The sequence below is a fragment of the Balearica regulorum genome, chromosome 5, assembly GCF_011004875.1.
Source record: "Balearica regulorum gibbericeps isolate bBalReg1 chromosome 5, bBalReg1.pri, whole genome shotgun sequence".
Lineage (NCBI taxonomy): Eukaryota > Metazoa > Chordata > Aves > Gruiformes > Gruidae > Balearica > Balearica regulorum.
The window spans coordinates 56195563-56223354 of NC_046188.1; the positions used below are offsets into that span (position 1 = coordinate 56195563).

Genomic DNA, 27792 nt, shown 5'->3' on the forward strand with positions numbered 1-27792 from the left:
CTGTAAAGTAATTTTGAAGAAATATAGTCAAGTGTTTCAGGACTGATATTACTTAGTAATATATATACTATCACTTAGACAAACACGGATGAGATTTGATTAAATTCAAGTAGCCTAGAGTTACAAAGACGTTCCATATTGAATACATTTGAATATTGAATATATTTGTAGAGGAATTTCCAAATACCTCTATCTTGCAGTGGAAATTGTGGAATATTTTGGTGTGCAGAGATACTTGTCAATATTTTATGTGCTGTGATAATTCCATCTATTACTAATTTTATCAGTAACTCTAGTGATTTTGCAGCTAATAGAGAGGTTCAAGTGCACGCTTTAACCAAAAGATCTTAACATGCATTATAATAAGTTTTTAAGTTTAAGCAGTTTAATTGCTTGAATTGTAAGATTTTTGTCTGTGTTTTGTCTGAATAAATTGCTTTATTAAATGAGCTGGGAAAATTGGCTTGCTTACGCATGTCTCAGTGAGAATTTCTTTAATTTGTTTTGTATGGTATTTATGGCAAATGAAATGTATCCATTAAGAGAAAATGAAAAGCGGAAATTTCCTACCGTGAAAAACAGAAGCGCTGCACTTTTAGCTTAATAGTGCAAAAAAGAGGTAGAGGAATTTCATTAAAAATCAGAGAGTACCATCTGAGTTTGCTGCACTGCAGCCTGTTGTGGCAGTCTAATAATTTTACCCAAAAGACAAGAAAAAGTCAAATAATCTGGAAAGTTAATTAAAGATATCAGGAAAAGTTACAGTAAATTTTCTGGGGGGAAAAATGAAAACACTCCCTGACTTTTTTTTTTTTTTTTTTCCTTCTCCTTGCAGGCTGTTCATACAGGTATGCGGGCTTATATTTATAATAAGAATTCTGTTATTGGCTCTCAGGCAGAGCATTCAGGGATGCGGACGTACTACTTCAGTGCAGATACCCAAGAGGATATGAATGGCTGGATCCGGGCTATGAATCAAGCTGCTCTTATGCAAACACGCTCTTCACTTAAGAGGCAAGTTCAATACACAAACTGTTAGCTTGTAAAAATATATTTTATACACACACACGCGCATATAAATATATATATGTATGTATAAAAAAAATCAGATTGGTGGTGATTTCTGAAAGCAATGTTTGTAAATGTGTGCACGAAACTCCTTCCCATTTTGAAGAAATAATTCTTCTTAATTTACATTCTGTTGCAAATCAGTTAACTAACCTTAATTAAGAAAACCTAGTGTTCAGTATTTGTGCCTACACACAAATCGTGTGCCACATTTAGTGACGTGGATTAATTTCTCTATATGTATAACTTTTTAGGGAATTTCAGTTAAAAAGTTATAGGTTTTGGGAGCAAGTTCATACACCTGCAACAGCCAGTTGGCAGCCTTGAGGAGAAATAGGGAAAAGGGAAAAGTAGAGTAATGGCTTGTTTCAAATGAGTGTTTAGAACTAGGATTAAAATGCTGTTAAGAGGGAAAAGAATGTTAATGATGGGTAAATCATAAGTGCATAGAGTTATAGATGTTAAGTAATTTATACAGGTATTAATTGCTTGGGTTTTTTACTTGCTTTGGTGGCCTTTAGTACTTGTAAGACCTTTTTATGTTTTTCTTGGTGTACAAAAAAAGCACTGTGACAAAAGGAGAATGTCCTTTGTCTCATTGTTCTTAATTAGTGCTAGAGGCAAATGAATTCAGCTGTGCCTTCATGTGTTTCCAGTGTTTTCTTAAAATTGGTGCATCCTGCTTGATGTTCTGACTTTGGGAATGTGATTCTTTCCCTACAACTCCTTGTGAAAGAAGACTATACTGTGAGACAGCCCTGCTTTTAACCCATGGGGCTGTGAGGATTAAAATGTCATGGTGCAGTTTCTCACTACTGCTTGCTTTTGGCAAATCAAATATAAGCAGTGGATCAACATCTCTTCCAGAGTTTTGCATCCTATTTGATTTTGTGTTAAGATTTTCTGGATTTAATTTAAATTTCAAATAACACGTAACCTGTTACCTCTTTTTTTTTTTTTTTTTCTTTATAAGAATAGGTATAATTGAAATAACAATTGGGAAAGTCTGGTATGTTAGAAGTATTGATCGAGTGAGCTTCCTCCTAGCAGACTATGCATTTTGAGACACTAAGTAGACTGAAGTGAAAACAATTGTTTCCTGGCACTTACTTAGAATTCACCTTCGATAAAGCTTTAAAGAAGCTGAACTTAGTTCAAAGAAGATGAGGTGCTACTGTGAGATCAATGATACTGCGTTGAATTATAAGAGAAAAAAATGTTGTTGAGAAGTTTATTGCTGTAAGGAGATGAAGAAAATTGCATATGATGTTATGTGTCAAAAGTACCATAAAACTTTTAGGATCCATAGACATTTTATATTGTGTTGTATAATATCAAGATTTCTGGTGCAGAGGTTTTTTTAATATTTAGGCAATAAGGTAAATAAGTAAACCAGTGTGCATTGCAGCATGTATTAGGAACAACTGAGATCATTTTTTTTATTTTATTTTTGACAGGGATAGCCTCCAGGTTACAAATTCTCTGGACAGTGACAGTACTGACTCAAATGTAGATATTGTTCTGTCCTCTTGGCCAGAAATGACTAGGCCCTAAGCTATCTACAAAGATATGAAAGACTTTTTTGACTTTGAAATGAGCATTTGGCAGTTTGGTTTTGGTTTTTTGGCTTTCAGTGTTTCCCAGGATAGGAAGACTTTTCTTTTTTGTAGTTGTTTGTACATAATATTACACAAGTTGAACAGTTCTTTCATACAGTATTAGTATTTTCAGTCATTTTTACAGATGTTTATAAATTTCTGCTTCTTTAATAGCACTGTAAAGGGAACTTTTGTCTAATTGGGATAACAACTGAGTTTTTTGCTGCGCATATCTATCTTAACATGCTTCTGTCAAATTTATCACAGCCTGGAGAAGGTGTTTTTGTCGGTATCCTTTCTAAAATAGTAACAAGACCACATCAACTTTTCACAATTAAGCAGGGTGCATTACTGACACGTATTTTCTTTTCAGAGAAACAGAAAAAGTGGATCAGCAAGCTGTTCCCCAAGTCAATCATGTGGATGCCTGTAAAGAATGTATGAAGGCAGACATTACAGATACAAAAGAAAGCTATCAAAAATCAGCTGAAATGCTTGGATATGATAAGCGTGAAGAGATAAGAAGAGAAAAAGAGGAGGAGGAGCGTTATATCCACAGAAAAGAAACTCTGGAAACTAAGAAGGGAAAGGCTAAGCATGCGTTAACAGAAGCTGATTCATTATTTCCAGACTTAACGAATGCATCACGGTCCCAAGTAGCTCAGCCTCAGCCAGCTGAGAAGAATGGAACGCTTCCTAGTTCATTAAGTATGAGTGCTGGCCTAGTGGAGCAGAATGGTACCAGCTCATATAAAAGAGGGTTTGTTCCCAGAACAAATCCAGATAAGCAGATTCAAAGAAAAAGTAACATGGCTCAAGTGGAGCACTGGGTGAAAGTCCAAAAAGGAGACACAAAAAGGTTAGTAATAGGCCCATCTTTAAATAGACTGCCAAATGGCGTTTTCTTAAATTAAAGGGAAATATGTATTAGTAATATGTTTAGTGCAAATCAGAGTGATATTTTACAGAGGTAATATGTAACAAAACTTACTTTCTTCTTCAGCGCAGAATATTTTTTTTTTCAGGTGTTCATCTCATGAGAAAGTCAATATGGGATTGGCTAATCAAATCCGTTTAATGTTGTCACCATATTGCAAATAGAAAGTGAGATTAGAGTGCTTTTTTTTTTTTACTGTTTTTAATCACTGTGGATGCTTAAAACTTCTTAAAATTTGCTACAATTGAAGAGCCAGAAAGTGAAGTGCAGCCCTCAGTTACCTAATTCATTCAACTACACAATATAAACTACAGATAATAATTTGTTTTCCACTAAAAGTAAAGAATACTGATTTTTTTTTTCTCCCTTGTGTTCCTGTTCCAAACATCCATTCACTGCTCTATATTGGATTACTGCGCTCAAAGTCACAGTGTGTGCATCATGTATCGAAAGGTCTCCGTATATTCATTTAGTTAATGAAGAGGTCTTACGATGTTCCCATGGTCTCCAGGATTCTATTTTCTCTTTTCAGTCCTTGAAAATTACATAAATTGCACCAAGACATAGAATGCACACTGGAATGCTTTTGTAATTTGAAAATCTCGTAATTGTTTTACTTTCAAAGTGTGCAGTCAGATTAGGTACCAGTTGAAAAAATGAAGTGATGTATAGTCTGTTCAGAATGTCACCTCATGTCAAGCAGCGGGAAAGACACTTGGGTTTTATGCTGTATGTGAGGATTTTTCAAATATGGGTAATGTTATAAATTTGCTAAAATCTAATTATAATATGTAATAATAGGAGACATTAGCATGTGGCTCTTAGGAGGGAGAAAACATTTGGGCTTTTTTTTTTAATGCTTGTTGAAGTTATTTGTCATTTTGGATCCAGTAAGATATTTAAGGCTTGCTAATTCTGTTTGGAAGTCCATTCTTCTGCTCTCTTATCTTTGGAATTACCCTTAAAGAAGCTTACATACTTTTTGGTTTTATTTAACGTTCTTCTAGTATGCTAGAGTCAGTTTACTTGCATCTTTTTTGCTTGGATATCAATCAATGCTTCCTGAGAGAATATGACTGTAATGAAAAAAAAGTATGCGTGTGTGTTAGTTCTTACACGCAAAGATGTATTAGTCTAAAATAATACAGAAAATTATTGAACTAATTAGCCAGTGCTTAAGAAAACTTCTGTTGATGTTTTTCACATCAAAAGTATAGACAGTGAACAGGCTTGACTGATAGCTGAATAAGTACTGTTTTCTTCCTAATTACTCTTTCCAGTAAATCAACTTTAGGTGTGTATCAGGTGTGGTGTTAAGATAGTGCTGTTGCAGGTGCCAGCATTTGCTCTAGATAAAACCAGCTACTTCAGCTGGAGCAGTTAAGTATTCAGTGAAACTTCATGAAAGGTAACTGCTGTGATGTAACCAAAATTTTACTTCTCATATATATATATGAAGATAAAAAACATTCTTTATGTTCTATTTCAGCTCACTTGACCTTGTTTTCTTTGTCTTTCCCTGACAAATGCTGTATATTCTCTGCATTCAGAATACATTGCTAGTTACCTTCCCAAAGATTAATGGATTGATATCTTTTTTAAAAGGCACTTTCTTTCAGCCTGCTGAGGTTGTTGCAGTGCACTTAACTGGTGGATAAAAGTGGCCTGTTAGATGTCAAATGACTTCTTGATTTCAGAATGTAGAAATTTAAGATTGATTGACATTTCATTTTGGTTTTAGTAAGTATGAGTGGACCACTTAATTTGTTAATGCTCCATGTTTAATGTTATTCTACCTGAAATGTTACAAATAAAGAACCTCTGAGGATTTAGAAGCCCTTATAATTTCTGAACACAGAATGAGTACAGTTTTATTTGTTTCCTGGCTCAGGTGTATAAAGATGTAGCGCTTGCCAGCAAGTTGATTATGACAAGAAAGAACTCTTTCAGCCTAGAGTCTTCACACAAATACAGCAGTTGTTTATATAATTATCTGCAGGGATTGCACCTTTTATATAGATATTTAGATCTTTCAAATAGATATTCTACTTCCTCTACTTTCTTTATAAAACACTCGGAACTGTTTGCTAACTAGTAAATGTTAGCTTTCACTTTGGAGATTCATCTCTTAGACCATGAACAGTTAGCTGCACTACAGTTACATCCAATGTAGTCATCTAACCCCGCTCTGTTCTCAGCAGAGGGGGAATACCTGCTTTAGTAAGGCTCATGCCAGCCTTTGAGAGAGATCAAGAGAATTGGAAGGAGGTTTGAAAGGAGGCTTTCAGGAGATTTTGGGTTTAAGTAATCAAAGGTCAGGACCATCAGGCAGCAGCTGTCCAGAAATTATTAGTCTTTGATCTGATTCCAGTGCCTGGATAGACATAGTAAATGCATAATTGTCAAGAATCTGCTATTTCTAACAGTTTATTTGCACTTAAAATATATAAATCTGATAAATGTAATCTTAATATTTTGCAACTAAATGCAGTCATGTTGAGGAATTTCCTTCCTTGCAAATACAGTGTTAAATATTTCTTGTTATGCAGAACTTTCCATTCCTTCCTGATTTGCTTAAGGAAGAAACATTACTTGTCTTTGTTAGCTTCTGTGCATTCCCATGAATGGGCATAGTGTTTCCAATAATTGTATTTGTTTTCTTTTGAACACTTCTCTTTTTACAATATCTGCTGTGTGGTTGCTTGCCATTGCAGACCCTGAATGATTTTCATGGCCAATAATCATATAATATGGTGTCAGGCCATTTTTTCACTCTTCAATGTCTGTTTTCCTTTTTATATTCTTTATACCTCAGCATTCAAAAGAGGGAGATTCTCAAGAACATTTGCTTTTGCTCATTTTTACTCTTGATCCCTGAGAAAGCAATTGTCCACAGTCCATTGTGGACTGATTTGAGTCATTCAGGACATTGTTCCTTTCCTGTTATAGCAATTAGTATGTCATCTTAGTGCCTATTTTTATATAATGCAAGTTATTTTTAAGGGTCTGAAACCTTGTGTGGTAGAGATGCCACTTGCTTAAAGCGTAGCTGGAGTTTTCTCCCTACTTCATATACTGGGAAATTGCAACCTGCCCGTACATAGGCAGTTTCCTCTAAAGTTCAGCTTTGAACGTGACTTTCCCTGTGTAATGTAATGCACATGCAACTTTGGTCTTTTTTCTAGCAGGCTGAAGATTGCATGAAGCCGGCACCTCCCAGCTACTCAAAGTGCTGTTTTCATCCGAACGGTTCTTAGTTCCTCTCAAACAAATGCATCCTTTTCTAGAAGAAAGGTGTGATATCCCCCCCCAAAAAAATGACGGAGTCTCTGTTTTCAGACTGCTTTTGCTCCTAAAGCTGTGAGCCCTCATGATTTCATTGGCTACCATAAATTCCTGCTGATCTCTTCACCCTTTGTGTCCAATTAGAAAATAACCACACACAGATGGTTTGCAACATTGAGTAGTTTGCTGATGCTTTCACGAGTGCTCCAATAGGCTGGAGTATAGGAATGGCCAAGCCCCCTTCCCCTTTTTTCCACAGAAAAATTACCAAAAGGATCTGTCCTAGCTTCATGCCTGTCTCAGACGTCCTTTCGAAGCATTACCTGCTCCAGACTTTCTCAGTTTTCATTCCTATCACATTTCTACCGACTGCTTTGATTTTCATGTGGAAAGAATTGGCAGTACAGTACAGAACATACAGAGTACATGTGATGTAATGAGCTAGACAAATAAAAGAGGTTACTTGACCACTAAATGCTGATCTTTGAGTCGCGTCTGTTCATACTACCTGCCTGCTTTAACCTTTATTGTGAAGTTTAAGGTAACACCAAGGTTCTGTGCTTTGAGAGAGCAGAGCTTTTATGAATTTGTAATCCTCCATGCAGCACAGGGCAGTTATTCTGCTTTCTGACATGAGGAGTTATGTATGCTCTCAAGAGCACCCATATTTCCAGACAGTCCAACAAGGCCAAATCCTGCAAGTAGAAATAGATGGAGGCAGCTACTGAGCAGCAATTACTGGTAGCAATTCTTTTCCCCCTGCTTCTGTTATTCTTGGATGAGGAACAAAGATGTTCCTTTCCATCCTGCCCTTTCATTCATGTGGAGTTCCTGCAGTTCCAACACCATTAGGTCTCCTTTTCATGCAGAGAGTGGAGCCTACTGAGTGGAGTGATGAATGTGCTCCATGCTCTGAGTTTCTTGATTTGGGGGGGGTGTGTGTGTTTATTTTTTTGTATTGTTGCTCTGTGGCAAGTCTAGCAGAATGGTTTTCTGTCTGGAAATCCTGGATCAATGGGCAAATGACTGCAGGTACAAAACCCCTGGATGTTTAACTGGAGGCTCAGCAATTAAACAGGCAATTTCTTACACATGAGGCTACAGAAAGATTTTGACTTCCAAGTAGGAGAGGGAGCTAACTACGCTTTGGCAAAGCTTTTGCCAATTCTGTCTTAACTCTCTATCTACTAAAAGATTTAATATCTACAGTTTAAGTAAATTCTGGATGCAGTGCTAAAGCCAGGATGTAATGCCTCTTTTTATATTCTAGCTCATCAATGAGCTTTGTTGCAAAAAGCCTTGTATTACTTAAAACAGTAGAACCAGTAGCATTAGGTCAGATGACAGTAAATCATACAGACTTGGGGACTTTGAGCAGTTTCCTCCCTCTTTTTTTTTTTTTTTTTTGCTTCATTCACATGAACAAAAATTGTCTAAGATACTCATTCTGTGATTGGTGAGATTTCATCTTGCACTTTAAGGCAATTTTTTTATGAGCAGGCATTTGTTGTTCGTAAACTGCACCACCTAGTGGTGAGCAGGCTTTCGGTGAAAAATATTTTAATTTATGGATTTGCTCTTTAAACATAATAATTCCTTTATTCATGTTCTTGATGTTCTTTTTGGTCTAAGTATTATTTCTAGTAGGTCATCCTAGGTTAGACGCTAAATTAAAAAGCCTGTATTTATACTGTTAGCATCTCTGCATGAATACAGTGTAAAGTTTTTGTGCGGGGTAGATTTCATTAATATTACTTTGTTAATATTTTAAAAATTCTTTTTAAATGACTCTTGTATGTTATATCTGGTAGCTCCTATGCTAATGTCATTAGAGATTTTTTTTTTAAATCTGTCACTCCTACTCATTAATGTACGCTAAATTTTTTCTTTTTTTCCCCCCACCTTCTTTACAGCCTGACTTCTGATCAGACTCTTACACGTCAGGGTCCCAATCCACCTTTTCCTGAAAACTATCACACTTTGCCAAAGAACACCAGGCAGCCTTCAGGGAACTCACCACCTCCGCCAAACCGCAATTTGCCGAGTGACTACAAATACGCGCAAGATCGTGTTAGCCACTTGAAGATGTCCCAGGAGGAAAGAAAAGCAAATAAGGATGGAACTGTTTGGCAGCTATATGAGTGGCAGCAGAGACAGCAATTTAAACATGGCAGCCCCACTGCCCCGCTTTATGTAGGTTCTTCAGACTTTATTGATCGTGGTAAGTCTAAAAGTTCATTGGATGTTCCACGATCAATATCTGTTCCGCCATCTCCATCTGATATTCCTCCACCTGGACCTCCAAAAAGTTTTCCCTTGAGAAGACCACATACTCCTGCAGAAAGGCTTACAGTCAAACCATCTGATGAGAGACAGACTGTAGACGTTCCTTTTGCTGGATCACCCAGGAAGATACGAAATCATACTGTAAAGGTTTGTATTCAGTGTAACTGATTTCAAACTATTATACATGTGGTGTCATACATTGATAATTTAATTTGGTCATTTTCATTGCATCCTTCCTTGTGTATGAAAGATCATGCAAGTTGTAAAAGTTAATACAGTGAATAATTTTCTCTGCAAATTCTTATATTTCTCATCATTTTGGATTTATTACATTTTGTTGGTTGGGAAAGGAAAATTGGTGGCAAATCACATTGGTTTGGAATATTTTTACTCAAAACCTGGAAGGCATATGTTTATATCTATAAAATATAGAAATTTTAGTATTTAAATATATAGAGTAGTAGGCAAGAATATAAAACTCAGCAGGATGAACTCTTGATTATTTACTTATGCTTGTAGTCTTCAGTGTTTGCTGTATCTGCTTTCACTACATGTTTTGCTATTGTAATTAGTCTTATAGCTGATTACGTTTCTAGTTATGGCTAAAAACATAATAATTTTTCATGCATTTGATAGTTTAAGCCCTTTGCAGAGTCATTGCCATTGGGCTAACCAAAATCAAACGGTGTTGATCTGAAATTTTAACTTTCTGCAGAATTTGTGTGGCTTTTTTGTAGGCATTGTTATACCCTCTTATCCAGAGGTGACAGAGGTTTCCCTGTTCGGTACTCCATATGCCTCTCCTTGTCTAAGGAAATCAGGGAAATTCAGGATTGAATTGGTTGTCTTGGTATCTCTTACACTGGAATAAGTGGAAATGAAAGCCTTTGTATTCACCTAATTCTTTGACCTCAACCGCGGGTTCAGATGGGGAAAGTATTTGCCAAAGAGAGAGACTTGTGTATCTGAATTTACAGCGTGGGTTCAGAATCATGACTTTAGGTTGCATACCAGCTTCATGCATGGTTTAGATTTTTTTCCTAGTGTATATGCAGTGTAGCTATCAGATATCTTTCAGCGTTTCAGTGCTAAGCTCAAGGGCAGCCTTGGTTGCAGTGACCACAAAATGGTGGAGTTCAAGATCCTCAGGGCAGTGAGAAGGGCATACAGCAAGCTCACCACCCTGGACTTCAGGAGAGCAGATTTCAGCCTCTTCAGGGATCTGCTTGGTAGAATACCATGGGACAAAGCCCTGGAAGGAAGAGGGGCCCAAGATAGCTGGCTAATATTCAAGGGTCACCTCCTCCAAGCTCAGGAGCAATGCATCCCAACAAAGAGGAAGTCAGGCACCAAGAGGCCCGCGTGGATGAACAAGGAGCTCCTGGGCAAAGTCAAACAAAAAAAGGAAGCCTACAGAGGGTGGAAGCAAGGGCAGGTAGCCTGGGAGAAATACAGAGACACTGTCCGAGCAGCCAGGGATCAGGTTAGGAAAGCCAAAGCCCTGATAGAATTAAATCTGGCCAAGGATGTTAAGGACAACAAGAAAAGCTTCTATAGGTATGTCAGTGATAAGAGGAGGACAAGGGAAAATGTGGGTCCCCTCCAGAATGAAATGGGCAACCTGGTTACCCAGGATATGGAGAAGGCTGAGAGACTCAACGACTTCTTTGCCTCAGTCTCCACTGGCAAGTGCTTGAGCCATACTGCCCAGATCACAGAAGGCGAAGGCAGGGACTGGGAGAATGCAGAACCGCCCATATTTGAGAAGTCCTGGCAGTCTGGCAAAGTTCCCATCGACTGGAAGAGGGGGAACATAACCCCCATTTTTAAGAAGGGTAAAAAGGAAGACCCAGGGAACTACAGGCCAGTCAGCCTTACCTCCATGCCTGGCAAGATCATGGAGCCAGACCCTCCTGGAGACTATGCTCAGGCACATGGGAAATAAGGAGGTGATTGGTGACAGCCAACACGGCTTCACTAAGGGCAAATCATGCCTGACAAACTTGGTGGCCTTCTATGATGGGGTTACAGTGTTGGTGGATAAGAAAAGGGCAACTGACATCGTCTGCCTGGACTTGTGCAAGGCATTTGACACTGTCCCACATGACATCCTTGTCTCTAAATTGGAGAGACATGGATTTGATGGATGGACCACATGGTGGATAAGGAATTGGCTGGATGGTTGCACTCAGAGTTGTGGTCAACGGCTCAATGTCCAAGTGGAGACCGGTGATGAGTGGTGTTCCTCAGGGGTCGGTACTGGGACCGGCACTGTTTAACATCTTTGTCGGCAACATGGACAGTGGAATCGAGTGCACCCTCAGCAAGTCTGCTGACAACACCAAGCTGTGTGGTGTGGTCAACACACTGGAGGGAAGGGATGCCGTCCAGAGGGACCTTGGCAGGCTGGAGAGGTGGGCCCGTGCGAACCGCGTGAAGTTCAGCAAGGCCAAGTGCAAGGTCCTGCACGTGTGTTGGGGCAATCCCAGGTGTGACTATAGGCTGGGCAAGGAATGGATTGAAAGCAGCCCCAAGGAGAAGGACTTGGGGGTGTTGATTGATGACAAGCTCAACATGAGTTGGCAGTGTGGGCTTGCAGCCCAGAAAGCCAACTGTGTCCTGGGCTGCATCAAAAGAGGGGTGACCAGCAGGTGGAGGGAGGTGATCGTGCCCCTCTACTCAGCTCTTGTGAGACCCCACCTGGAGTACTGCATCCAGCTCTGGGGGCCCCAGTACAGGAGAGACAGTGAGCTGTTGGAGGGAGTCCAGAGGAGGGCCACAAAACTGATCAGAGGGCTGGAGCACCTCTCCTATGAGGACAGGCTGAGAGAGTTGGGATTGTTCAGCCTGGAGAAAAGGCGGCTCCGGGGAGATCTTACCAGTACCTGAAGGGGCCTACAGGAAAGCTGGTGAGGGACTGTTGATCAGGGAGTGTAGTGACAGGACAAGGGGTAATGGGTTTCAGCTGAAGGAGGGTCGATTTAGATTAGATGTTAGAAAGAAATTCTTTACTGTTAGAGTGGTGAGGCGCTGGAACAGGTTGCCCAGAGAGGTTGTGGATGCCCCATCCCTGGAAGTGTTTAAGACCAGGTTGGATGAGGCTGTGAGCACCCTGGTCTATTGGAGGGTGTCCCTGCCCATGGCAGGGGGGTTGGAACTAGATGGTCTTAAAGGGGTCCCTTCCAACCCAAACCATTCTATGATTCTATGATTTATAGATTTATAATATTGTGTCAGATGATGAAATAGTCTAGTGATATGCAGCACTAAAAATTAATATTTTTAATTCCTGAATATATTGTACCAGGCATTGGTTTCTCCAGGTGTAAGTTGAAGGAGCATTACATCCCTTATGAAGGAATGTACAGCAGTCTTTTCCCTTCCTGTGCAATGTAGCTGCATAAATTTTACTCCTAAAATGAAACTCTTTTTATGCATATTGGTTTTACCAATATAGGGAACCACAGTTTTCCTTGTCTGTAAAAGTTTCTAGAGAAAAACGCTCATGTTTTTATTTGTAAGCACACAGTGTCATTTTACATTTAAATGTACATGTCCACAGAAATCTGTGATACTCCACTCTCACTGGAATACTTTATTAAATTTCATCCAGTTACACTGTAAAAAAAAAAAAAAAGAAAAAAAAAGGCAGAACAAAACAGGATTCAGTGAAATTCAGAGACAAGAATAGAAATATATCATGAGGCATTTAGTCTGCCTTGAAGAAAGTCATAAAAGTTTGGCATTAAGAGAAAGATGAAAGAATGGATGTGCAGTAGGTTTTCATATTATAAGCAGAAAGGGGCAGATCAAATATTACTTTAAAAAAAACCCTGGTATTAATGGAACCCATTGCCACAAGGTGTCACTCATGTCAGTAGCTTAGTGTTCCCTGGCTGAAAGAGGGCACTCACAGTTGTCGCTGTATGGACTACTAGCCTGCTGTTGGAGGGCATAAGCCAACCAGCCTTTCTCTGGGAGATGTTAGATGGGGGGAACTTTTTTTTATTTGCTGGAAGCCACTGTGTATGTTCTCGTGTGCATCTTGTGCTGCCAGAATCCACTGATCTGCCCAGCGTCACAGGTGCTAAATTTGCATTTGTTCATTCGTAAGTTGTACTTAATCATCAAAGGATCTGGCTGGCCCATGAATGTTGCCCTGATCTAAGCATGCCATGAATTCAAATACAAAATTTGTGGCAGAGGTGCCTATCTTCTGAATTTTCCCACAAGTACAACATACCTCTTGCTTGAGACAATCCTTACAATTCTGCCTGTGGCTTCTTACAGAGCTCAACTCACATTGATCGACGCTCTATGCCTGCTATGGGCTACATGACACATACTGTGAGTGCACCCAGTTTGCACGGCAAGTCGGTAAGTTGAGAGAGCAGTTACTTTTCCTTTTGTGTCATCGTAGTATTGTAGTTAAGTTTTAAAATCCTGCTCATTCCGTAGTAGTTGTATTTTTATTAGTTAAAACATGAAGAACTTGAATGAGAACTTAAGATTAACTAGTAAAGCTCCCAGTAAAGCCTGTAGGAATTTTGCTGTTACCTGCAACGTGAACAGGGGTGAGCTGTCTGTTATTACAGGATTCAACTTTTATTATGTTTATTTGACAAAACGCTGAGTTAATTAAATAATTGCTTAATCATGTCAAGTAACTGCTTTCTGGGCACTGAGGTGAAAAATGTAATTACAGTTACTCTCCCTGAAGACTGCTAATTTCCTCTTTACAATGTGTCTAAATACCTGCAGCCTGAAGAGCTAACATTGCTTCTCATTCGATTAAGGAGACATCAGGCTAAGTTGGCTAGTATACGAAATTACACAATCGCACAATTACTGCAGCACTTGCCACCTAATTCCACCTATCAGGTCAGCTGCTGCTTGGCTCATCTGTGCCGTATGACATTTTGTGACTCTGCAAATGCTTCATTAGTGGCATGCTTGAGTCTGTGCTTTCTTGCCCATTCTTTGGTATTCTATAGTTCCCAGGTCATGTGCAGTTTTTCTTTGCTACTGTATTTGCTATAAAAGATGAGCGTTTTAAGTTATAGGACACCAGTGCATATGTTTCAAAGTGTTAAGTATAATTTCTTTTTATACTATTTCTGAAAATGCTGCATCTTCAGAAATGAAGGTTAAAATATTAGATAACGCAAAACCATATTAGATAACGTTCATTCTAATGCAAAACCATTTCTTTGTGCTGCTTTCATAAAGGGGTTGGCTCCCTGTCCACATGCTACGTCACCTGCAAATTGAAATGCATCAGCCAGATTGTACATCCGTATGAGCTTGTAACTTTGTCGGTTCTGCAGGTGAATGTTGGTTCATAAAAGCTCATGGGCATCTTGGATCATCAACAGTGCTCTTGATTGCACCGATGTGTGAAACTTGTAAATGTGAGATCAAACAGGAATGTACTTAGAGCTCTTTGGTTCATATTAGAGCCTCAAAAATGGAGCCGTCTGGGAATAAAATGTGGTGACTTCTTGAAACTGGTGAAGGCTTTATATATGCCCCAGACTACCTCACCTACAGAACAATTGCACTAAGATGGGTAATAGTAACAGGGATTTCTCCAAAAATGGACAGACTTTCTAGTCAAGTCCTCAGCCAGACTTACAAGCTGATCAGACAAGAATTGTAAGTGAACACCTCTAAAGAAATGCACAAGTGATGTATTGATTTGATGGCATAAAGGATTTTTCTTTTCTTTTTTTTAACTACACATTCTCATTGGCTCAAAACTTGAGAAAAGGTATAGTTGTGTTTTTCTTTTATTCTGAAGTTTAATGTACCCAGGATATAAAGTCCTGTCAAAATAGCAGTAAAAATTCTAGGAATTTTGGGGCATTTTGGCTGATTACAAAGCACATTTGCAACAGTTAAGCTTTGTTGTGTATTGCAAATGTCTCTTTTGAAAAAAGGACAAATAACTTTGTTATGACTTCTGTACATGCTTTTCTTGAAGCGACTGTAATGAAGATGTTGCTACATGAATGTAACTATAAAATTAAGCTGATAGCAATTACAGGTGAGCCAATGAAAAATAAGGGTCAAGTTAATTGCTATTACTTAAAAGGGAGAATGGATTCTCTAATCATATAAGTGAGATCTTTTTCAGTATTTTATTCACAAAACGTATTTTGTACTTTTCCTGAATAAAGGAATTCATATCTTAAAATGTGTATGAAATGTGATCAAAAGTATTCTAATGATTTGCTATATAATGGCTTCTAGTTACATCTGATGTTCGGTTAGGTACAAGTCTCTTTTCTCCCAAAAGGACATATTATGCTGGAGGACAACACCATAACATTTTCAGTGAGGAGACAGTCAGTATAAATCAGTCTTGGAAAAAAATAACTTTTGAAAATCTATTGTTTCAGGTAGTTATGTATCTCATTTGAGGTGGAAAACTCAAATCTGTGTGTTTGGAGGGTGGGCATGAGGTAGTAATATTCTTGGGAAATATTTTGCCCATTTTTCATCTGTAAATAGCAATATGCTGGTGGAGCAAATGTGCTTTTTTATGTACTTCCCACTCTGTTATTTTGTTTCCTCTTTCATCCATTTTCTTATATATAGCCAATCCAAGTATTTTGAAATTGTTTCAAACTTTCAAATACATTGCATTTTTTTTTACCCTATGTACTTACCTGAAGGCGGATGACACTTATATCCAGTTGAAAAAGGATTTGGAGTATTTGGATCTAAAGGTAAGATTTTACAGGAGTCTACTTCCATTACGTTTTTAACCAGTGATCTTTTGTGTATCATCTCTGTATACACAGGTTTTCAAATCACCTTCTGTTCAGAGATGGAAACTCCATGTCTTTTGCCATCACTGTTGTGCTTAGAATATTGAGTATCTTTATAGTAGTGACTATACAATTAAAGTGCAAACTCAGAAAATGTAGTTGCTTCAGTTTGTAGGAAGAACTTGTGTTATTGGTACTCCAGATGAATGATATAATGTGGGTTTAGTGAAATCAGATAAAAAAACCTGATTCAAAATCTGTCTGCTGTAGCGTTAGAACCAATATGAAGTCAACTCTTCTATGTTAAAACGGTGTTCCTTTAATCCAGCTTTTTCCCTTTAAATCTTCTTGAGCTGACTTTTTCCTTATTTTTATAATATGCCGTATTTATAATGTCTTGCTTTCTTGTAAAAAAAGTGGTGATTAATTAGCACCTGTCCTTGTTTTCATATTATTACAGCTAAGAGATTTCAAAGGCAGCCATTCATCCATCCATCCGTAGATACAATCTGCCCAAACAATGTTACCTGATATTTCCTTTGGGAAAAAAAAAAAAAATTGAAAATATCTTGGGCATCAGAGCATCTGTCTAAACTAAATTACTTCTGTATCTGGTGCACCTGATAGTTTGCAATTTGAAAGCAAATCTAGACTTATTAATAGCAGGTTTAGAAGGAAAAAAAACCCCAAAAATGTATAATTATTTTGCTTAGCAAATCAGTCTACCACCTTCTATGATGTGTGGGATGTCTCACCATATATAAATCATGTGGTGTTTCTGAAAATCAAAGTACAATGAAGGTTCACACCTTGTTAATCTCGTTGTTTGCGGGTACATAGTTCCGACTGATGCCATGGGGCATTGCATATGTGCAACTAATGAACTGACTGGACCTATTAGTATGTGGATTTCCGTTTTATCTGATGTTTTAATGGCTGAATATATAATCAAATATATCAATGGAAAATACTAGTAATACATATTACACATATGTATAGTGTCATCTATAATATTTATCACATAATATATGTGGTATATATAGTCTAAATGATCAAATATGTAAACTGATGTAACCATTAATACATGAACTTAAAATTGGTTGGACGCATTTCGTTTTAGACTGTTTTCTTGGTTTGTTCATGACTTTGCCACACATAACTGCATCCCAAGCCATTGGCTGAATTTTATGCAAATTTCAATGTGACAAGTCAACAACTTGAGAAATTTTTGATAAACACGGTGCTTTATCCATTATAAAACACAATAGTTTTCACAGTTAAAAATGGCCACATTTTAAGCCTCTGAACGTGTTACGGGTTTAGAATGGGTTTTTAACTTGTTAGTGGATTCCATCTGGATTGATTTGTTGCAGTCTGGGACACGAAGAGCTGTTTGGTCTCCCAGGAGCTCCCCTTGTGCCTTCCTGCAGCCTACATAGCACCTGACAGAAGGAGCCAGAAAGAGGAATGTATGGGGGCTCCTGATCTTTCTATGAAAAGAAACTTAATCATAGAATGGTTTGGGTTGGAAGGAACCCCAAAGATCATCTAGTTCCAACCCCCCTGCCATGGACGGGTGCACTCTCTACTACACCAGATTGCCCAAAGCCCCATCCAGCCTGGCCTTGAACACTTACAAGGAGGAGGCATCCACAGAGACCATCCTTATCGTAAAGCATTTCTTCTTTATATCTAGTCTGAATCTACCCTCTTTCAGTTTAGAACTGTTACTGTTTGTCCTATCACAAGAGGCCCTGCTAAAAAGTCTCTCCCTGTCTTTCTTATTAAGCCCCCTTGAAGTATTGAGAGGCCACAATAAGGTCTCCCCAGAGCCTTCTCTTCTCCAGGCTGAACAAGCCCAACTCCCTCAGCCTGTCCTCATAGGAGAGGTGCTCCATCCCCCCAATCATGTTTGTGGCCCTCCTCTGGACCTGCTCCAACAGGTCCCCATGTCTTTCTTGTACTGGGGCCCCCAGAGCTGACCACAGTACTCCAGGTGGGGTCTCACCAGAGCAGACTAGAGGGCAGGATCACCTTCCTCATGTGAAAGGTGTTGGATCAACTTCCTTCCTCTTGAGAAGGTGTCTTTGTATTGATTTAATTTGTGTTTGCCACTAAATATAAATTACTGAAGAGATGTTTTGTTTTGCAGTGAGAGGAAAAAAAAGAGTAGGGTGCTGGATGAAACTAAGCAAATTATGTATTGATTTGATAATGGTGGAAAATGGCGAATTTGCACTTAATATACGTGGTACCTTTCATTTAAGACACTGACGTCTTAGATAGCAAGCCATTTAATCCATATCTTTCTTTTGATTTCACTGGGCTTTCAGTCAGACCCACTCTGAACAATTTCAAATAGGACTTGAAGATTTTGGAACTGGAGTTAAACTTTTTTTCTTTTCACTAAATCCATTATTTCTGAAGATCTCTCTTCCTAGAGGCTTTGAAGTGTAACTTTTCAGTATGGAATAGTGATTAAGCAATTAACTGCGTAATGTATGCCACAGTACTGAAACTGATTGCAGTAACTGGTTACACAGCATTTAGTAATTTGTCATTACATGTTTCGTCCCCCCCTTGCTCTTATCCTTTTATACTAGCTTATTTTTTATTATTAGGGAGTTTAAAAATATTCTCTAAGAAATAATTCTTGATGTTAATACCGAGATGATGATGATATTGTTAAACATTATAGTGTATTGTTGTAACATAAGTAAATTAAAAAAGCTCTAGAGAGCATCCATTTCAATAGTTTTCTCCTGAATGGAAGCTAGTTCTGACATAAAAATAGTCTACAGGCTGTTTATTCACACTATGAGAAACGATTATTGATAATTTTGAGCTTGCCAAATACCATGTGTTGTGGTTTCCTTTAACAATATTGCCCTTAGATTATAAACTCTTCCTCCCCACTTCCCCCCCCCCAAAAAATTGTTTCAATGACTTTGCATTGTTTTTTCAATCATGAACTAGAAGTACGTGGAGCATGAAAGAAATGGTGTATCTGTATGCTGTAGCATAACCATGCCTCTTCTGCAAACAGACTTCCACAGTTGTTTTTTTTTCTCTAAAGTGGATAGACCATGTATTAGAAAAGCAGAAAGGAAGAGCAAGGAAAGAAAAACTTTATTTTCCCCACAAGCTTCTAAGATGACTTTGCAAATAAGGTGAAACACAAGTGGTGAAGGAAGCTTCCCTTTTCTTGACTGTGAAATCAAGCTCAAGCAAGCTACAGGAGGGATGGATGGGCAGCCTCACTTCAGAAGAGTTTACAAACATTCCCAAGCTGGTTATACAGAATATGGATGAGGAAGTCTAGTAAAGTTTGTGTCACTAAGTATAAATTGTGCAATGAGTTGAAGCAAATCTGAGGCCCTCTCAGTGGTTTAACAGTAGTCCTGCTTCATTCTCCTGCAGTCATACTGTAATATCTGAAGCTGTTCAGTTTCTACTGCAGTTGAAAGGGTTTGCTAGTGCAAGCTTGTGCCACATAGATAATGAAGGAAATAGGGCATGGCAGGTATTTGTTATGGGAGGAAGGGTAAGTGTGATCAACATAACTTTTTTCACTGAGGTTTTAACTAAGTTGCTCAAATTATCAATATAGAACTCTTGGTGCAAGTGTTACTATGTATTACGTGACAGAAAATATCTTGCTGTAATTCCCAATGCTTTTGAAACTGCAGTTGGGCAAGTCTGAGCAAATCCTGTTTTGTATTGTGTGTTTGTATGTGTGTTTTGCAAAGGTAAAAAAGTCTTATGGTTGGATGAACAATCGACCCACAAAATAAAAAGATAGGTAGATATCCAGCTGTAGCTTCTGTAATGACGAATTATATAGACTATAAACCTCAAGGATCGGTGTGACATAAGAGCCTGTGATAACTGCTGCTCATGGAGTTTTGAGTTGTAATGTTTGGGGGTTTTAATTTTTACATCTATAACAAGCTATTACTAAACTTTTGTTTGAAACAGATAGAAAATAATGGACCTCTGATCAACATGATATACAAAGTGCTAAAGAACTCAGCACAAGGGTTACTATCCAGTATACATGTAAGACTGCTTGCATCTGAAATGTGCTCATCCCATTGCTTTTTTAAAATAGCAGTCAATGTTTACGTATTCTGGCTTTTACAGGTGTCTTATAGTAAACAGTAAAGCTCTCTGTAAGTTTTTTTTTTCCCCCCTTTTTTTTTTTTCCCCTTTTGGAGTCTGTATGCAAAATTATGGCTGACCTCAGTGTTTGGTTTCATTTTATCATGTTTTGAAAATGATTGTGGCAAGTAGTGACTCCTATGTATAATTTTGAAAATGTGAAAGCATGCTAAATCGTCATTATGTTCTCATGTTCACTGCTTGATAACAAATTATTTACAGTTCTGAGTATGTAACTTAAAACACCCCCAAAACTCTGGGTTTTATGTTCATTCCATTGCTTTGTAAAAGGCTTTTGTATTCTCTTAGCTTGCAGGTAATTAAATATGCAAAAGAATTACTTTGACATGCTAGTATTTATGCCTATACTTAATTATTCATTACTACCATACATAGGATTTAACATTTAAATAATTCCATTAATACTTTTGAAATAAAGAATTTTTCTTCTACAAAACACATCATTGTTGAAAATGAACATATCTGAAAACTGGAAGTTTTAAGAGGCAGTAAATGCTTTTGATTTTGGTGGTAGGGAAGTAACATTTCACTGCATGAAAACACATGGTAAGTCTTTGAATGGAGTTTGCCCTTGGAGGAGAGAAGACAGTAAACATAAGTGATGACCATGCTCATCTGTCTTAAACCTACTTTTGTTATTTGAAAATACTATGTGTAGATGACTAACTTCATATAACGTGTTAAATGAGAAACTGAGGTTGTATACAGGATTTATCTACACTTACAGTAAAATTTAATGACTTTAAGAAAGCTAGCATGATCCTGTAGGTGCTGTTAGGTTAATAAGTAAACTATGTAGCTTCAAGTCTGGAGATTGCCGGAGTCAATAAAAAAGCAAACTACCGTTTCTACTCAGCCAAAAAAACTAACAACTTCTGCTCTTATATTATTAAAGACAATATTTAGGTTAATTTTTCTTCATAAACTCTTGCCTGTATTTGAATAGAAATATACTATATATGAGTACTGTAATTCTAAACATTAGGTGTTTCTTTGGTAAGATAGTATTTGCTTTAATGAATCTTTTAAAATGTTCTAATCTAGTAATATTAAGTAATTAGATTTTAAGGCTTTTAAAACCTGTATGATTAATGAGCTGTATTATATTGCTATGCTCTTAACTTCATTTATTCACAAAAAGGGTCCCATATAGACAGTGGAAATAATAAACTTTCCTAGAGATAGACATGCCTTTGTTTTAAGGTTCCCATGAAGGATGTACAATATAGTTTCTGTACTGATTTAAAAACTGAGTTATGTGAGAAGATAATCTTCTCACCAGAAATTGGATATGAAACAAGTGATTTATGCAATGAGAGATTTGTAATATTACAAATATGTCAAAGTAGATTAATTACATTTAATTCCACTATAGCAGTTTTATAGCGGTCTGTTTTTAATAAAATTCACTCTGTACTATGAAATTCACTCTGTACTGTGGAAGAGACTATCCTTTGTAGAATTAAATAGTTGCCAAAAAGTTGTATTTTTAGGCATTAATTAATGCTGCTGTTCTTGCAACTGTGCATATAAAGGAATTATTCAAATCCTTTGGCTTCAAGAAAGCTATTAAAGGCCAACTGTTAAGACTAGGTTTTGCAGGAACAGGACCTTTGTAACCATAGACAAGTGGGATTATGCTTTTTTGTACAGAATCTTAAGCTACTGTAAGAGTTATTAAATAGCCTAATATAACTAGTAATCCTTTCTGATAACGTTTTTTAAAAACTAAAGCCATATTTGAAGAAACTTGTATCCAAAATTTTATTCATCTTTGTTAATAACTGAGAATTTTTAACAAAATTTAGCTTTTCATTGTTGAAGCATAATTAGGTTTTGGTTTGCAACAAATTTCTCAGATCTTTAAAACCTATTCCTCTTAGGTGACAGGGCGTGACACGTTAAAAGAACGAAGTACAAAACCTGTCAAGATTGCAGAAAGTGATATTGATGTAAGTATCAAACACCACTTCAGAACCTCTTCCATTGTTTTGGCTATTTATCTTGTCCTGTTTTGTGTTCACTTTATTGTGCTCTTTGGGGTAAAATACTGCTCGTGGAGATTTTTCTGCTTGGTTTTTAAAATCTAACATCATACATGATTTCATTTTCAGGTCAAGCTAAGCGTTTTCTGTGAGCAGGACAGAATTCTGCAGGACTTGGAGGACAAAATAAGAGCCCTTAAAGAAAACAAAGTAAGTAGATTGTAAAGTTTTTTATAAAATAAAATAACAATTTTCCTTAATCTTAAAATAGAAAATTCCAAACAAAAAAATCACATTACTGGATGCTGTTTGCATTGCAGTAGTTCTCTTTGGACATGCATATAAACTTAAGAAATAAGAATTGTTTTTTATTTTAGGATTGAGTACCCACTTTTAGAAAGTATGTTTTTGAAAATGAATGTTTTAAAACCACATACATTTAATTTTCTGGCATTTATTACAAATTTGGGTACGTACACTTTTCTGTGTAGTTTTGCTTTATGTCTTTATATGTATATGGTGTGAGGCAGAGTCACATTTCATTTGCAGTTCTCACCTGCACAATCATTGTTTGCATAAATAGCAGAGTGCTACCATATTGAGCTCTCACTTTAACTTGTGTTGTGGGTTGTTGATTTTGTGTTAGGTTTTTTTGGGGGGGTTGATTGTTTTCTTTTCTTTTTTTTTTAAAAAAGAGGGGTGGCAGAAGGGAGAGAGATTCACATTTGTAGTCATTTCAGAAACCTATGCGAGTTTATATATAGTACTGTGGATTTAGTTCTGAGGGTTATGACTGAAATGCTGGAATATCTTCTGTGACAAGTTCGTAGTTGGAACCCACCTCCTTTCTTCCATGCATATTCAAGTCAGAGTTCAAATAGTAAACAAAACCAAAATGGTTTGCCTTTCCTTGTCTTTCCTTGCCTCTGTGTATCTTTATCTGCTCCACTGCCTATGAGCTATAGCTGTCAATAAATTGAAGTGGTTCAGAAAAAAAAAAAAAAAAATCTATGAAAGTACTGTCCAGATGGATCCTTCAGAAGAGCTACTGTGCAAAAATGATTGTGTTATTTAGTCCTGATGGAATGAATCGGACCTACTTAGTGATTTACAATATTTTAATCCCACACGTGGCTAATTTAACTGCAGCAGCAAATGAGAACCTATTCTTAAATAAATAGCTAATGCTGTGCTGCGGTAGGGCTGTCATGATTCTATAGCGCTTAAAGGAATTTTTCTGAAACTGTAAATTATGGGTTTGTACAGACTGCAAAAAGAAAAATTCACCTCACTGCTTTGTGTTTTCCACAGTTTTGGCTACTTAATGGAAAGATTTAATGGCAAGTGTCAAATAATGTTGGTTATAATAGTTTTAATTAAGGCTCTTGCACTTTTTTGTTTACATCTTAGTCTCGTCACCAGGATGCCAATCCTATCCTCCAGTGGCTTATAGGAAAGACTGAGACTCTGGAAAACAACTTTTATTTTCCTGCAGGTAGATCCATAAAATTCCGTGTAAATGTTGTAAGCTTACTGCCATCATCTTCCTTGTTAGGATCAGCTGGAGTCTGTTTTGGAGGTTTTACACAGGCAGATGGAACAGTACAAAGACCAACCACAACACGTAGAAAAAATTTCTTACCAGCAGAGACTTTTGCAAGAGGATCTTATACATATTCGGGCTGAAATATCCAAAGTTTCAACGGTATGTGGTTTTGGTTGTTTCAGGAAAATTATAGTTAGAATACTAGTTAAAGTAAAACTGTATTGTTCATTGGATAGGGGAGTTAAGTCCTGTTCTGAACTGATGTGGTTAAGGTACAGGATACTAAACCAGAACAAAAAAATTTAAACAATCTCTCTAGTTTTCCTTTTCAATGCCTTCTTTCTATCCACCCCCCACCTCCCCCCAAAGCTAAAAAAAAATAAAATAATTTTTTATACCTTTTTCATTCATGTATGGGGCTTAAATTGCAAATATTTCAGCTAGTCCTTTGAAAATACAAATGTGATTTCATGATATTTTTCCAGGGGAAAAGGAATTGGGGAAGTTTGATATTTTGGTCAAAATTTACTGTTCATATTATGATTTAATGAAATTCAAATGCAATTTAATGTTGCATTTTTAATAAAAGTATTTCTAAGGATTGACCATGAAAGAGAGTATATTAAACCTGGGTGTTACGTATTCACTGTATTAGTGCTACCTCTTAATGAATATGGAACCAGCTCTTCATAGGATTGTTTCTAGAATTGCATGAACACCTTTCCTGTATTAAGATCTGATCATTAAAATGCTGGTATTGTTTAAATGTGTATATGCAGTGGTTTGTGCCTGTAGAAAATGTATAACTTTCACAGACAGCATTTAAAATTTAATTGGGGGCATAAATAGCAAGTAATTGTAAGAATGGCTGTACTGGTCTAGTCCAAGGCTCCTAGACCAGGGTTCTGGCTTCAGCAGTGGGCATAAGCAGATGCTTAGGGAAGAGTAAGGATAGGAGAGGTGGGTAGTATTTCCTGTCATAACCAATCCAGCTTCTAACTATTTTCTGCTCAGAGAATTCCTGAGGCTGGTGCTTTTTTTTGTCTGTTTAGTAATCCTCAGTAGATCTCATTTCCAAGAATCTGTACAGTCACCCATTAAATTCTGTCAGCCTTTTGCATCCAAAACATCATTTGGCAAGGTATTGCACAGATCTTTTCCCCACTGCGTGGACAGCCACTCTTTTTTATTTGTTTTGAGCCTGACTTGTACATGTTTCATGTGATAGATCCTTGTTCTTGTATGACAAAGGATGGGGAATGGTCAGTCACTATCCACTCTCTCCATGCCACTCATGGTTTCATAGACCTCCACGATTTCTTTCCCTCAACTCCCAAGTGATCTCTTTTCCAGACTTCAGAGAAAAAGCCTACATCATCATTCCTTACGTAAAAATTGCTCCAGACACTTGATTTTTCTGGGTCACAAGGCAGGCTACATGGATGCTGGAAATAATCTAAGTAAAGTAAGGGTGATTGGATAGCCTTATTTTTCAGGTGTCTGCTTTATTCACTTCTAATGTCATTACAGCACAGTTTGTAGAACTTTTAAAGAATAATCTGCTTCGTGTTTCAAAACATGAGTTCTGGTTTAGGTAACTATTTGGATTTTAGTTGCAAACTTGTTTTAAATAGTGGAGTAAAGTAAAAGGAAATAGAACTGGAATAGACTTGATTCCTTCATAGCGTATTACTCATAGTTCAGGTTCTATTAAATGCCAGTTTTATGCTTAAGAAATCATTTTGGGTGAGGAAGCTGGCCAGAATTTTTTAACTAGGGATTCTTGATTTGATCTTGCAAGCAAAAGCATTTTGAAGTTTATCATCAACTCTAAGCAAAAATATAGACACTAAAATGGATTTTTTGCTTCTTTTTGTAATAGAACACCACCATCTTAAAAACACTTTGGCCCTCAATTAGGGAATGGATAGAGTGGTTTCAAAGTTTATTGTAACATTTTATTAGAGTATTCCTTCTGTTAATAGGAAATGGAAAATGCTTGGAATGAATATCTGAAATTAGAAAAGGATGTGAGCCAGCTGAAAAAAGCCTTACAGGAACAGATGAATAGTTCATTGGTATCTCAGGTGAGTCCATTTCCAGATGCTCGTTTACTTATGAGATGATTTTGTCTGAACTTGAAAGCTATCATCTCCTAAGAGAAATTCTCCACAATTTTTGCACTGCATTCAGCTGTCACGCAGCTTAGTTTGCAAAGTTCAGACATTGTAACAGCATAGCTGTGCAGTAACTAGCTATCTTGCAGCATGCGTAGTAGTTTCTCCTAAGTTTTCTATGCAAATTTGTCATTATTCTACTATGTTTTTATTACACGCTGACATCGTGACACTGATAACGCATTTAATTTATAAGACTATGCAGGACTTCTTAGTCTTCCATTTATTTGATCTGACATTGTTGGCTTCTTTATCCATTTTTAAGAACATCAGTCAATAGCTTGTTATTGTCATTACTTGTTCTTTATCATATTCTTCTATTTATGGAAGATTGTTTTGCGAAGTGGAATAAGTGTTTAACAGCCATCGGTAATTGAAAGACATCTTGATTTTTAAATCAGTTATTCAGTTTTGAAAGCTTTGTTTGAAGCTAAGTTATTCTGTTTGCTGAACTGGATGTGGCATACCAGATTATTTCTACATACCTCCTTACAACTGGTGATTTTTTCCTTAGAGCAAGGAATACAGTCCGGATTATTTTTCCTGTGTTTAAGCAGAACAGTTTTATTTAAAAGAGAAAATACAAGGAACAAAGCTAATGTATACATTTTGCGTAAATCTTAGCCTACTTGTTCAAATATCCTGGACCAAAAGAGCTCACTAGTTAAATTTTTAAATGTATTTATTTGCAACAAATATCTGATCAGATATTAATTGAAGTCTCTTTATTTTCACTAGAGTTGTAAAACTTTTTTAGATTGCATCAATCTTCAAAGTTAATTTTCATTTACTTTTAGTTTTGAGGGCTGGGGGAGTGATTCAATTTCTCAGCTGTAGGATACATCCCTCCAAAAAATCCCAGGGGGGATTTTAGAATAAAATAGTCCCTGTATGAAATTATTTTTTTAACAAAGGTTAATTACAGGTTTAAACAAAATATACTTTGTTAAAATACTTCAACAAAAAAAATCCAGTTGTGCATTGAGCATGCTTAAAATACTGGATGTGTGACATGTGATTTAGCAAAACATATAGAAGGCAATGTGGTTTGCATAGACAAAATGTTAATTCAGTTTTATTATCATTTTATATCACATACGTGCATAATTATAAGAAAATACACATGCGCACACACAAACATATGCATGTTATGTTTTGTGTATGTATACTTACATATGTATGCATAGATAGGTTTGTCTTTGACTAAGATTTTTAAAAATGTTTCTGTATACCTATTTTGGAGATACTAAGGGGAGCTGATTTTTTTCAGAAAGTACTGAATGTTCTTAAAACTGTATTCCTTCAAAGAAGTCTCACTTGAAGTACCCATAATAGAGAGGTTTTGATCTCTGCCAAGGGTATGAACATTCAAGGTTGTTTATCCAGTATTTTCCAATAGTACTAAATTAATACACACTGTATTTAAAAAAAATTCAGTCTTCATGGAATATTATTAAAAATTCAATAAATTTGCAGGCTCAAGTTGCTGTAGGAAACAGCTAATGATGTTTCTATATAGCATTAATTAAGAGGCTAAAAAACCTAAATGGTTCAAGCAACTCGGTCAGAGTAAATCTTGCTTTTAAGAGTGTAGGTTCATTGCCTTTTGCTTAAGGTTTGGGGAGATCTGGGCATGCTGAAATTAACTGAGATGTGGTATTTTGTCGGTGATAACTTTTTAGTTGGTAAACGTTTCTCCTCTGGTTTTATAAATCATTCTAAATGATGTTTCTGTGCAAAGGAAGTTAGAGAAATTGATTTATCTCTCCAAGTTACCTTTTCATGCTTGCTCATAAAGCATATTTATGCCCTTTTGTGAACAGCAATCTTGGCTTTCATAATTTAAAAATAAATTCATCTGTTTATCTTTTAGATCTAGTCCATTTTTGATCTAAAATACTCTCTTCACATCAATATTTAAGTAATGGGAAGAAATAATATTAAAAGATCTTCTG

The 27792-nt window shown here is 36.9% G+C and overlaps 1 protein-coding gene across 7 annotated transcripts in view; it reads left to right on the top strand.

Moving 5' to 3' along the window:
- PLEKHA7 (pleckstrin homology domain containing A7) overlaps positions 1–27792 on the top strand; it is a 166871-nt gene that overhangs the window by 119169 nt on the left and 19910 nt on the right. For 4 of the 7 annotated variants that reach the window (XM_075755047.1, XM_075755044.1, XM_075755043.1 and 1 more), the window contains 9 exons: positions 836–1014; positions 3040–3525; positions 8802–9321; positions 13465–13551; positions 15852–15905; positions 22013–22081; positions 22244–22324; positions 23670–23819; positions 25646–25747. In XM_075755047.1, coding sequence (XP_075611162.1) covers positions 836–1014; positions 3040–3525; positions 8802–9321; positions 13465–13551; positions 15852–15905; positions 22013–22081; positions 22244–22324; positions 23670–23819; positions 25646–25747 — 1728 coding nt within the window. The remainder of the gene's footprint in view (positions 1–835; positions 1015–3039; positions 3526–8801; positions 9322–13464; positions 13552–15851; positions 15906–22012; positions 22082–22243; positions 22325–23669; positions 23820–25645; positions 25748–27792) is intronic. The other 3 variants (XM_075755048.1, XM_075755045.1, XM_075755049.1) reach the window with 1 other exon arrangement.